This window comes from Octopus bimaculoides, chromosome 17, assembly GCF_001194135.2.
Source record: "Octopus bimaculoides isolate UCB-OBI-ISO-001 chromosome 17, ASM119413v2, whole genome shotgun sequence".
In the NCBI taxonomy this organism is placed as follows: Eukaryota; Metazoa; Mollusca; class Cephalopoda; order Octopoda; family Octopodidae; genus Octopus; species Octopus bimaculoides.
The window spans coordinates 4,767,843-4,781,554 of record NC_068997.1 but is presented as its reverse complement, the minus strand read 5'-3'; the positions used below and the strand labels follow the sequence as shown (position 1 = coordinate 4,781,554).

At 37.0% G+C, this 13,712-nt stretch overlaps 1 protein-coding gene across 3 annotated transcripts in view; it reads right to left on the bottom strand.

The window, feature by feature from the left end:
- The window catches only part of LOC106876158 (GRAM domain-containing protein 2B), a 224,170-nt gene that overhangs the window by 86,991 nt on the left and 123,467 nt on the right, over positions 1–13,712 (bottom strand). Inside the window, exon 1 of one of the 3 annotated variants that reach the window (XM_014924584.2) lies at positions 9,970–11,028. The exons of the other annotated variants lie outside the window; for them this stretch is intronic. Coding sequence (XP_014780070.2) covers positions 9,970–10,013 — 44 coding nt within the window. The 5' untranslated portion in view covers positions 10,014–11,028. Of the gene's footprint in view, positions 1–9,969; positions 11,029–13,712 lie in introns of those variants that run through there. 3 annotated transcript variants of the gene reach the window in all.

Here is a 13,712-nt window from a genome sequence, read left to right as displayed (position 1 = left end):
TGCCCTTCCTAATGCCAACCACTCAGAGAGTGTAGTGGGTGCTTTTACGTGCCACCGGCACAAAGGCCAGTCAGGGGGTACTGGCAACGGCCATGCTCGAAATGGTGTATTTTACGTGCCACCCGCACAGGAACCAGTCCAGCGGGACTGGCAACGAACTCGCTCGAATGTCTTTTCACGTGCCACTGGCACAAGTGCCAGGAAGGCGACGTTGGTAACGGTCACACTCAAATGGTGCTATTTACGTGCCACCGGCACGAAAGCCAGACAGCTGGTGCTCTGGAAACGATCACGCTTGGACAGTGCTCTTAGTGATTTACTGGTACTGGTGCCATCACGATTTCGCTATATACATATACATACATATATACACACATACATACATATATTAAAATCAGAGATATTACACTGTTATTACTCCAGTTTTAATAAGAAAACTGTGTATAGAGTACTTTTTCATTAGATTTGTAAACACAGATGTAATATATATATATTTATATATCACCATCATCATCATCATTTAACATCTATTTTTCCATGCTTGCCTGGGTCTCTAGAATTAAGTGCCTGGTCATCTACATCTGCGATCTGTTTGTCAATCTACCCATGTAGCTATTTATATCTAACTCTTCTTTCATGACTAACACTGTGACAAGACTAGATTTTTAATATTTCATGCCTTTGCCTGAGCACTTTTTCAAAGACTGAGACATTGCACAGAACACAACAATAACACACACAGAACAACATCCCCAGAACACAACTAAAATACACCTATGAAAGAACACCCCAGAACACAACTGCAATACCTTCAGAGCACTTCCAATTTTTGGTAATTTCTATATGGTTGCTTGACCTGTGAAAAATAGCAGCCAAAGCTCACTCAGATCTAAACTAAGTAGCTGCCTACACTAAATATTATCTTCCTCGGTCTATCAAAGATGTTCATTTTTCATCTTTTCTGTGTTTTGTAACTGGAGTTATTGTTACTGAGATTGGAGACATTAAGAAGCTTGCTCAAATTGGCGACACAGGAAGGCCTTGTCAGCAATAACAGAGTTTAACTGGAATATGCATTAACTGAGGCATGTCAGTGAACTTGTTTACTTAGCAGCTGGAGAGGAAAGTTTGTGAAGAACAGCAGCTTCTGTTGCTAGACACTGTCCAGTTAAGTCCAGTTTGGACCATACCTTAGGTAGAGAAAACCTATAAAGGGAGGTATGGCTTTAGAAGAAGCTGTACCTGAAAAAGGTGGAAGTGTTTTATGTCTACATTACATTGACAGTGTACTAACATCTGACTGTCAAACCTTGTTCTAGCAAAGACAACCAAATCAGAGCATATATAATTTCATTTTTTATGGAAGGGACGTTTCTGATGGATGGGGATCCATTCTGCTGCCAATGGTCACTCTAAAATAATCTTAGGATGCTGTGGATGATGGTGTACAGGTAGGTACTGTGGTTGATATATCTGTAGAGAGTTGTATGCAATAACACTGAACAGATATATGTGCTATAAATAAAGGCTAACTGCAGCTAATTTTTTTGACCATGCCGCAGTCCTAGGTCAAACAGAGACAGAAGATATGTTTCTGGCATCTGGAATGTTGCAAAATCCTCTACAGTTTAGAAATTTGACAATATGGTCAGTGGAAAGTCAATCCTCACATTCTATATAGGTTAATGGAAAGTGTAAGTTATTCTGGGTGTTGACAAGGACAGTTGAAGAAGTATCTTTTGTTGGACTTTCAAGTTAGAAAGGACAATTTTGAAAAGTTCTGGATCTAGCAATGCTTCACAAGGACTTTGTCTGTTTTAGATAAATTCCATAGGTTTGCTATACTGTCAGCAGCTAAACCCAAGATGCATTCCAGGTGGTGAAACTGTCTGGCACAATGTCATTGGTACCTGTACATTGATTACATGATTTTTGTCCTTGGGTAGCAACTGTTATTTCTTATTTATTTACCTCTAGAAAGTATGAAAAATGGCAAATATTTCCTTCAAACTTTGCTTTTGTTACATTTATTCAAACTCCAGAGAATCCCTCTCAACACATGGCTATGATGCTCTAACACTACTCCTGCTTATGATCAGAGATGCACATATTGTCAGCCACTAAAGGACATGCTCAAGTGGCTAAGGTCAAGCAACTGACAAATAAATCTGTGGTACTGAGCAGAATATTTACTATAAAGATATTTTCTGCTTTGGAAACTCAGTGCTGAATCTGTCTGAAATGTAATGGAAAAAATTGATGTCCTGGTCATAAAAGTAAATTTTGAAGGAAATAGTGGTCATTTCCTTTGATTTCTGGATAGAAGCAAACAGGAAATAACACTTACTGACCAAAGACAAAAAAAAAAAAAAATTTTTAATAAAAATAAAAGTTTTGTTACATAGTGTTATTTGTAGGTGTCTGTTGAACATCAGTTATCATGTGTGGAATGGATCCAGCTGTTAGTTGAGTCCATAGTGAAGATCATCCCTACAACCTTCCTCAGGCAAAGAAGAACAGGAAGGGCTATGATAAATGAAATTATGTCATGCACATAGTTGAGGAGTTTGAGGAGAAAGCTTTTTGTATCCAGTAAACCCTTATCAATTTCTTTAAGTAACACTTACAAAGGATTGTGATAATAGAGGGGAACTTAATGGAATGTGGATGGGAGTAGTAAAATGGGCCCATGCAAACTACATGACTGCAGGTTGGTGGCAAGGACTGGGAGACTGTACTTGTTCCTGGTGTATCAGGATAACCAGAGCTTATGTGGGGTTCCCTCACTCAGCAATGACTGAGAGAAGTACTTGTATAAGGATAATTTGAAGTTGTGGATAGGGTGTCCTGACTAAGCCTATGTGGTACCCCCACCCCATTTTAGGGGTCCTAGTTCTTATTTCATTGTTCTACAATATTATTTCTATTTATTATTTATTTATGTTTGTACACACCCCTGGCTGTGTCGTAGAGCAGATGGACTCTGAACATACCTCTGATGGTGAACACAGCAGTGGTAGGACAGGAGAGTATGTCTGTCTATACCAATGGTAGTGTCTACAACAGAGATAGAACAGTGGAGAGTATGTTAGTCCATGCACCCGATAATGTCCACAACAGAGTATGTCAGTTTATACCCAGTTTACATGTCTGCAACAAAAGGTAGGATAGATGGACCCTGTCTGAACATACTTCTGGTGGTGATGACAAAAGTAAGGCAGGAGTACTATGTCTGTATATACCTCTGATAGTCTGAAGGTTTACAACATGTTTGGGGTTAATAAGGATGATGATGCTGATATTTTTATGAGTTGTGTTAGAGTTGAGTGAGTGGGAGAGTTTAGTGTAGTTAGGGTTAGTGCTGAAGTAGTATTGTTTTGGATGTTGTAGTAGTAGTGGATGTATAGCATTGTAAGTCTACAAGGTTATTGTTGATCAGAACAAAAACTGAGGCTACAACCATGACAACATCAACATTATTGCTATTATAATTCTGACAACTTAGTAATTTCTATCTCACTGTTTGACTTGAACAACCAAAGCTCATTCAGATTCAAACTAACTGGCCATTCATACTAAACATTGACCCCCCCCCAGCCCTTCAAAGTTGTCCACTCACCATCTCTTTTGTTTATTTTGTAACTGGAACCATTGTTGCTGAGACTGGAGACATTAAAGGGCATCCTGCTGAAACTGAGGACACACAAAGGCCTTGTCAGTTGTACCAGGGATCAACTGGAACATGCATTAACTGAGACAGGTCTTAGTAAACTTTTGACTTAGCAACTTCTGTTGTTAGACACAGAGTTGAGTTAGGGTGCTTGAAATTCAGTTTGGACCAGACCTCAGGTGGAGAAAAACTGCTAAGAGGGCAAAAATATTTATAATTTCTATGTACTTACCTGCTAGATATAATAGTCAAATCCCTCTCAGATCAACACCATACTGTCTACATAAAAAGGGCACATTATATAATGCAGTCCTAAATACACAAACACTGATTATAATTAAAAATAAACACATGTAGATCATTGTAGGTGCAACACCTTTAACTAAAGGTCTGCTGGATCAAGGTTGGTCTGGGACTAAACAACAACAAAATGTTGATCAAGACAGGATTAAGCAAGAAGCAAATTCTAGCATATCATCATCATCATCATCATCATCATTACTATTAAGGTAATGAGTTGATAGAATCATTACCACACTAGGAAAAATGCATAGCAGCATTTCTTCCAACTTTATGCTCTGAATTCTACTGAGGTTGACTTGACCTTTCATCCTTTTGGGGCTGATAAAGTAAGTACCTGTTGAACACTGGGGTTGATGTTGTCAATGAACATACTCCCCCAAAATTTCAGGTACAAATTTCTACCTACAGTAGAAAGAATCATCATTATTATTTAGGGTAGTGGCATGGCAGAATTGTTAGAGTGCTGAACAAAATGTCTTGTAGTATTTCTTCTAACTCTTTAAATTCTGAGTTCAAATCTTGCTGTAGGGGGGGGGGGGATCAATTTTTGCCTTTCATTTGTCTGTGGTACATAAAATAAAGTACCAGTCAAGTATTAGGGTCAATGGTATTAACTAATCCCCTACCATCAAAATTGCTGCTCTTGCCTTTGCACTCTGAGTTCAAATTCTGCCAAAGTCAATTTTGCCTTTCATCCTTTCAGGGTCGATAAAATAATGTACCAGTTTAACAACTGAGTTCGATGTAATCGACTTAACCTCTCCCCCGAAATTGCTGGACTTGTACCAAAATTTGAAACCATTATTATTATTGTTACTATTGTTGTTGTTGTTAACCACTGAGATCAACTTAACTTTTTGAGCTCAATAGAATGAAGTACAAGTTTGCTACTGGTGTCAATGGTGTAGACCAGGCCTGGCCAACCTGAGGCCTGCGGGCCGCAGACATTTATCTTACAGTCCACCTGATACTTTCTTGAAATGGGTTTATTTAAAGAAACATTTAAAAATCTTTATCAAAAATTAAAGATTGTGAAAAAAGAAAGATACTACTGGTTTTTCAACAATAATATTTCATGCTGAATCAACAATCATTCATTCATTATTGTAATAATAGCATGAGAAAACAAAATGCTTTCAATTCTGTCAGCAGTGCTCAAGTATACAAGCGGCCCTCAAAAATCTTTCTGCAATTGACGTGGCCTGCAATGTAATTCGAGTTGGCCAGGCCTGGTGTAGACCACTGGTTCTCATTCATGGTCCATATAAGATTTTGCTGTTAAAATTAATGTGTAAAAGATTGCTTATACTTCTACAATACACAAAATATGTTAACTTTTTAATACAATTCCTAATACTATTTAATCATAAAAATACAGTAGAATGATTATGGCTAAGGAGGTAAACCTGAGTAAAATAGGACTCAAAGGGATCTATTGGCAAAAAATGGGTGAGGTCCATTGGCATAGACAAACCACCTCTTGTGGTTAAATTAGAAACAATTTATTATTATTATTATCGTCATTATTATTTCGTTCTGAGTCCAAATTCTGCTGAGGTCGACTTTGCCTTTCATCCTTTCGAGGTTAATAAATTAAGTGCCAATGAAACACTGGGGTTGATGTAATCGACTAGTGCCCTCCTCTGAATTTCAGGCCTTGTGCCTATAGTAGAAAGGATTATTATTATTATTATTATTATTATTATTATTATTATTATTATTATTATCATCATCAAGGATGTTTACTACTGTTTTTCGTAACCTGATTTTACTTATGAAATTTGTTTCTAAACAAATTTCAAGATCTGTTGATGATGGACTGTGTGTGTGTGTGTGTGTGTGTGTGTGTGTTAGTATACACACACACATATATACATGCACGCTTGCACACACATGTATGTGTATACATATAAATATATACACACGAGTTTGAGTGTGCTTGTGCATGTAGATGTGTATGTGTAGACAAGAAAGACAGTGTACCTGTTTTGGAGAGATAACGAAAAAAAAGGGCGGGAGAGAGAGGAGAAAAGACTAAGAGATATGAAAAACAGTATCAGGTTGTTGTTGTTGTTAGCCAATGCAGTTCACCTATCTAGTTATGAAAACTCACATTGTAAATCCTCCACTACAGCCACCACCATTATGACTGACTCCATCAACAATATCGACATACAGCAATAACAACAGCTATTGATGTGGTTTATTGAGGTGATGACAGTAGCTCAACTCATGTTTGCCTTTCAAGACCTTAAAGGTAAAGGCAGACAGGCTAAGCAATAACAAAGTGAGTGGTGCAGACACATACTATTATGTCATTGAAAGACTGGGGATACACACATACAGATATGCAGACAGACACACTTATATTCATGTGTATATATGTATATACATACAATGCATACATTCACGTGCATGTATGTATGTATATATATATATATATATATATATATATATATATATATATAACGGGTATGTGTGTATATACATAAATGTATGTATTTATAAATATATATACACACACACTTAATAGATTTAATATATTCTATCAGCCACTTTATCAGTCAGATCCACATAGGGGTTGAGATAACCCCTGTATGAAAACGACTATATATTTTTATATTTATATATAACGACAATAACAATAGTAATAAATAACAACAACAATAATGATAATATATACCCATTCTATATAACCAATATCAGTGCCTGCTTTTTCTGACTCATTTCTAGACTACACACACACACACACACACACATATATATATATACACACACACACTCATACATACTACACACACACACACACACACACACACAAACCTAGAACCACATACACACGCAGTTGCCAACCATAATTTTGTTTGACTCCATTAAAACATTCCTGCTCTATCACCAGTCCTCCCTACCTCGTCCCCCTGCACACGCACAACATGTCTGTATATGTATCGATCTTTATAGATTAGGGTCCAGTCATGCCCCCTCTTCTACCCCCACTAACATCATCAGTCAGCCATTAAGGAGAAACTATTACACACTGTTATGGCGAAGTTCCGCAATTTATTGATTTCTACGAGAGGCACAAGAGCCATAAATATTAGAGGAAGAAGGCTGTACACGCCATTAGATCAACCCTAGTATATAACTGGTATTTAATTGAGCCAATAGAGAAAGGAAACTTTACATGGTCGCTCAACCTGCTAGTAATAACAATCAAATTTCTCACAACCACACCCTACTGCTTTAAAAGTGAAAGGACATTTTATTTATTTTTTTGTTATAGGTTCTTTACTTTTCTGGAGCTGAACAACAACAAGAAATATATATAGGCACATGACAAGCTAAAAATAGCAACTAAATCGCCTACTATACCTAGGAAACACTGATTGGATATTGCCCTCTAAGTTACAGTATACCTAGAAAATAAGTCAGGACATATTGGTAATATAGTACTACATACATAATGCCCGAGACGAACACTGAGGTGGTCATGGCTGAGAAGCCTTTGATTCATTGCTCTGCTCAATCAGGGCCGACGCGGGGTCAACTTAAAGGACACATCGCGATCATTTGTGTTTGTATTGGTTAGGTCTGGAGGAAGGGGCTATGTCTTTGACCTTGATAGGTCCACCAAGTGGTTCTGGCTGACCTGGGGGTTAAACTATACTATCGCAAAGGATAGAACCTTTGCATGGTCAATCGGCCTTTTAGAAATAACAGTTAAATCATATCTTAAGGTAAACATTCTATAATGTGCCCGTAGATGCACCCATTGCGAGCAAAAACATAAAAATAGAGACGGTCACGGTTGGATCGCTTGTTCGATCTGGCTTCACACATTAGACAACTTAAACAGTTGTTGCTGTTTAGCTACAGGTCATCATTGACCCTTGACATATCATCAAAGGCGTTCCAGCTGCGACCATCTCATCTTTTTTTAGCAGTATTTAGGAGATTGTATGAGCTACTGTGCACTTATTAAATATTATAGTAGTGTACGACCCAAGAGAGATTTGGCTGCTATTTCTAGCTAGTTCGTTGGTGAATTAAGATAATGTTCGCATGGTCGGACTGACCCTTCTTTCCTGTAAGACCATTTCCACCTCTTTAAGTAACAATGAAGTCGCCCTCAAATTATAATTTACACTCCAAGAGAGGGACTACTGTTTTCTAATACACATAATGCATAAGGCATAATGGTCGCAACTGAAAGGGTTTTGATCATAGATCTGGTGGATCAGTTAGCCTGGGGCTAAACAGTATACATTTTCATTAAAGTTATGCTTATGTATGTATGTATGTATGTACACACACATACACGAAAATTGAGGAAACACTACACTTGACAGGAAGGACTCTCTCTCCTATATATATATATATATATATATATATGTATATATATTTCATGCATACACACTGTCCAAGTCAGTAAATAACTAAACAAAAAGGCGATCTTACAATAAAAATTACCGAGATTTTAATCGGTTCGCAAACCTTATATTATGTAAGTTCCATATACGCATACACTCATTTCTGTCTATCTATCGATCGGTCCGCACACACACACACACGTTTTTATATAAACACAAAACATATCTGTATACATACATCTATAACAGTCATTACACGCGTGCGCGCACGCGTACACACGTACACAGACACAAACACATTGTCATATCACACAAACTGTTGTGTTTACATGTTACAAAGTGAAAGCTACTGACAGAAAGAGATAGAGAGAAAAGAGTACCAGAATACCAGAAAGAAAGAGAGAGTATACGAGAGAAAGAGAGAGACAGGGGGCTGGTGGGAGAGTAGACATGTGAATCAGTGTCACATTTCTACTTTCATCATCATCATCATCATCATCAACGTATTCTCAGCTCTCTCCATTATAGCTTTCGCTTTATCCAAGCATGTAAACATATATGTCGGGGGATTTTTATCGATCATAGATTAACCCATAATATATTTAATTACATACATACAATTAATTTGTATATATACACATATGTAATTATTTCATAAATATATATATGCATACAAAAACGTACGCATTTCATTCAATTTATATTTCTTTCATTCCAAACACACACACATAAAATTTATCTGAATTGAAAACTTAATAAGGATTATTTAAGAAAAGGACATAAAAAACCGAACAAGAATTCAATCAAAGAGGTGACACGCAAACTTGAATGGTTTGTAATAATGACACCAAAATCGAACACACACACACACACACGTTGAAACGATTGACTGTAAGTCTATTAAAGATGTTTCAACTACAAAATTCATTGACATTCACAAAGGTAAATAGTCTTTCTCATCCAATGTCTGTGTAGATCTGATGGGGTTGACGGTATAGAATTTATATTTACATTTATATTTACACAAACGTTATATGTAGACTACCTAGATATTATACAATATATACGCATACATTTGAAATATCCACAATTATAAACACAGTTCCTATATATGTATATACACACATATACACACACACACACACCTACATAGTGTGTGTGTATGTAGGTGTGTATGTTTATATGCTAACCGATGGGCTTAATTTATTACTCTATAAACAAGTAACTATGTACGTGTTATTAAGACATATTACTGACATATATACATTATATGTAATATCACCTATATTGTCTAATATTGCCTGTGTTTGTTAGTGTCTATATATATATATATATATATATTTAGGGAGAATGAAAGATAAATATATAGGTATAAAGATGGATAAACGATAGAGAGATAAATAAATAGAAAGATAGACGGGAGAGGAAGAGAGACAAAAGTGTATGAAGGCGAAGGAAGCGAATAATCTTTTAATAAACAATAACACTAATCCAGAGAAGATGACAGTAATGAAATATTCTGGCTGCTTTCCACGGTTTAAAATAACAACAACAACAACATTAATATTAGAACAATAAATAATTAAGGAATTAATTATAAGTATCTAAGAATGCCTGTGTACTCACGCAGAATTGCCAACTACATCGTTGCTGTCAGCAAAGACAGACATTTTCTAACTTCTCTCAGGTAATAATATATTGATAATATGGTCCCATATCGTCGCTCGGATTTTGCCAAATTCTCCTCTCTTTCTTCTGCTGCAACCTTGTAATACTGATTTTTTTTTTGGCTTCTTCTTCGTTCTTCTTTTCCTTCAACCTTCTAATTCTGCTTCTCCTTCCTTTTTCTTCCCCTTCTAGTTCCTCTCTTTTACTTCTACTTCTTAATAATTTCCCCGACAAACTTCACCAAGACGTGGCTGCAACTGTCGTTTCTGTTGCAAAACAGGCGCACCACTCACACATTATCTATCTATCGAATTTACACGTGCCGCTCCAAGATGCATATAGACATACATACATCCTTGTATCGATATTTCATATATATATATATATATATATATATATATATATATATATATATATATGAAACACAAGCTCATACACTTCTCTCGCTATATTATAATAGTAATAATATAACAATTAAACACTAGGTGTTTTCTGTCTGTCTGTCTCTTTGTCTCTTTCTCTCTGTCTCTATATATATTCACACACAATAAACACTAGCAGTTACAATCTCTTCTTCTCTGTCTCTATTTTTCTTCCCTCACAACTCCACTGGATATATAAAAATTTGGTTTGCGTCTTCTTTCATTTGAATAAAATACGCTACACTCCTCTCACACGCAACGTCTTCCTCATACCCCCCCCGCATTATTACAGTAACGAAATAAAACAATAAATTAAAAGAGATATATTTATATAATTGTTAATTATTTTTCGGCCTTTAATTGCAATTTTAAACATAGTTCTTAAGTAGAAAAGTGAATGAAAGTGGGGGGAGGGGAACAAAAATAAACAAACACACACATACGGTTATCGCAGGAAGACGAAGCAAGGCAAATCCAGAAAAAAAACCAAGTCTTCGTAGAAAACAAAAATAATTAATTATAGTGTTTATAATTATAATAAAAATGTTTTTTTTATTTTGCGGTAACCCTGTCCCCTCCTTTTGCAGGAATCTTTACGCCATCTAGAGGCAGTGAATGCGATGGGGGTGTTGGTGGAGGGAGAGAGAGACTGTAATATTAATGGGAAGATGAGAGGGATGACGGAGAGCTAGAAAGACGTAGTAGAAAGAGGTAAAAAGGAAAGCGTTGAGGAAGAGAGAGAGAGAGAGATTAGAAAGCAGTACGGAGGGGGGGAGTAAGAAGTAGGCACGAGGAGAAGGAAGAGGGGTTGAAAAGGGAGAGAGGACAGGTGTCGAGAAGAGAAAGACTAAGAGAGAGGAAGTGGAAGATGACATAGCATAAGAGAACCCTCTCTCTATCTCAGCTCTTCATTTTCTCTGCTTCTTACATTTATCGTAAGAGTGATAGGATGAGAAGATTGAGTGTAGACTTGAGTGAGAGTGGTCAGTGCAGGAGACAACCACTTGCTCTGTTAGTAGTAATAGTAGTGAAACTGAGTCGGCTTAGTTGATGGTGAGGTGAGGTGGGAGAGGGGTAGAATGGATAGTAGCAGTTGTGGTGGTGTTGTCGGTGATAACGAGTATAGTGGTGACGGTGGTTTGTTCTGACCCAGTTCTCGCACGGATGGAGATAGATCAGCTAGTGCGTGTCGGAGGCGAAGGAAGAGGGGGAAGAAGATTACGAGAGAGAAAGGAAAATTAGTGAGGAAGAGAAAGAAGTGAAAGGAAGAGAACAACAGTAAAGAGAAAGAGAGTGAGAGAAGAGAAATAAGGAATAAGACAGAGGAGGAGGAAATAAAGAATGAATGGGAAAAAGAGAAACAGAGAGAAAGAGAGAGGATGGAACAGGAGGAGGAAAAGAACAAGTGGGAGAAAAATGGAAAGAATAGGGAAGAAGGGGAGGAGAAAGATATAGGAGAGGGTGAAAAGAGGAGAAAAAAGAGTAAATGAAACGAGTAAGAGAAGAGAAGGGAGGAAGAAGAGAAAAAACAACGACGAAATGGGAAGAAAAGGGTAAGAGAAGAGGAAGCAAAGGAAAAATAAGAACGATGAAGTGGGAGGAGAAGGAGTCAAAAAGGTGTGTTTGGCCCCTGACCAACGCTGACGAAGGTGACCAGATCTTATTTTCGGGCATGGGTGTGTTTCCTTCACTTTTGAAGACCTGTTATATCCTTCACTGTTGACTGTCGTATCTAGCAGACGGTACGTGACCACATAGAGTTGTATTTTTGTGTGGTTCACAGGTGGGTAGTTGTCATAGTAATTTTAAACAGGAGTTAGCAAGGTTGGGTGACAAGTGTATTAAAGACGCGAGGGGGGCGGGGGGTTACACATGTACTAAGAAAAACTATTCTAACTCCATAGTTATGCATTTCTGTAATGAGTGACTGGATCAGGTCTGAAGGATTAAACAATCTCTCTCTCTCTTATATCATAAGACTTTTGTCAGTGTGCATGCGAGAGAAATACTACACTACTTGTGGGTTGTACTTTCTGCTAGAAATAACAGCCAAATCTCTCGCAAGTCATTGTACGCTATTATCCCTATATAAGAGAAAAATAAAATAAAATAAAACTAGATGGTCACGGCTCGAATACATCTGGTGGATCCAACTAATCTGAAGATTAACAATTTGTCTTTATTTAGGCACAAGGTCAGCAATTTTAAGGGCAGCAGCTTAGTCGATACCATCAACTCGATTATTTTAGCCAATATTGAGTTCGTAAATTAATTACTCGATACAGGAGACAGTCGTAGAAGTCTGTTTTGTTTCTATACAACCTCACTGTCACCGTACACAAGACAGACGCCTGCGACTGTCTCGTGTATCTATTAATTGATTAATTAATGAACTCAGTGTTGGCTAAAGTATTTTGGGTGTATCTATAGTAACTTTTAGTATGAAAAAGAAGCATTGCTGACGAGTACTTTATTTTAATCGATTGCAGAAGGATGAAAGACAACAAGGATCCTGGAGAAGGTGGGACAATATACGGGGTCATTCATTCTGCAAAGCTGTGACTGGGCTTAGAATTATTAGTGAAACAAAGAGAAGGGCAATAAATTCCATTTCTGAAACTGCAGAAAAAGCGACTACTAGATAGTTCTGGATTAAAAAGGGTAGACCAGTGGTTTGCTGTTACTAGAATGCAAGCTGGGTCAACTGGGTGAGGAAGTCTAATGGTGAAAGATCCGAAACTCCATTACATCCCAGAAACATCACTGATGATGCATCCTCGAGTTTCGCAAGATGTATCTTGAAACAAAACGAAAATAATCGATCGCAGAGTGATGAAAGGCAAAACTGACTTTCGCGAGATTTGAACACAGGACGAAGAGAACCAGAAGAAATGTCACAAATACACTTTTTCCGACGCTCTTACAATTCTGTCAATACATCTGATAACACGCACTCAGGGAAATTATCGTCAGTTTCACAGAGAAGAATTAAAAAGAAGCATATTTTTTGGCCATCAAAATCATTGAAATAAATTGCTGAAATGTTTTTATTCCTTTCGAAAATTGTTTGGTAAACGGAGTTTATGAATGACTATTTTTTGGTAATGAATATAAAAACTTAAGAGAGAAGTGATTATATATATATGGAGCGAACACATATTACAATGAAGTAGAGAAATTTGAAAAGACAACACGAAACCCGTTATTTCTCAAAATACAATGTTTATATACCAAAAAGATTTTATAACATTTTTTCTGACATAATTTAAATATATACTT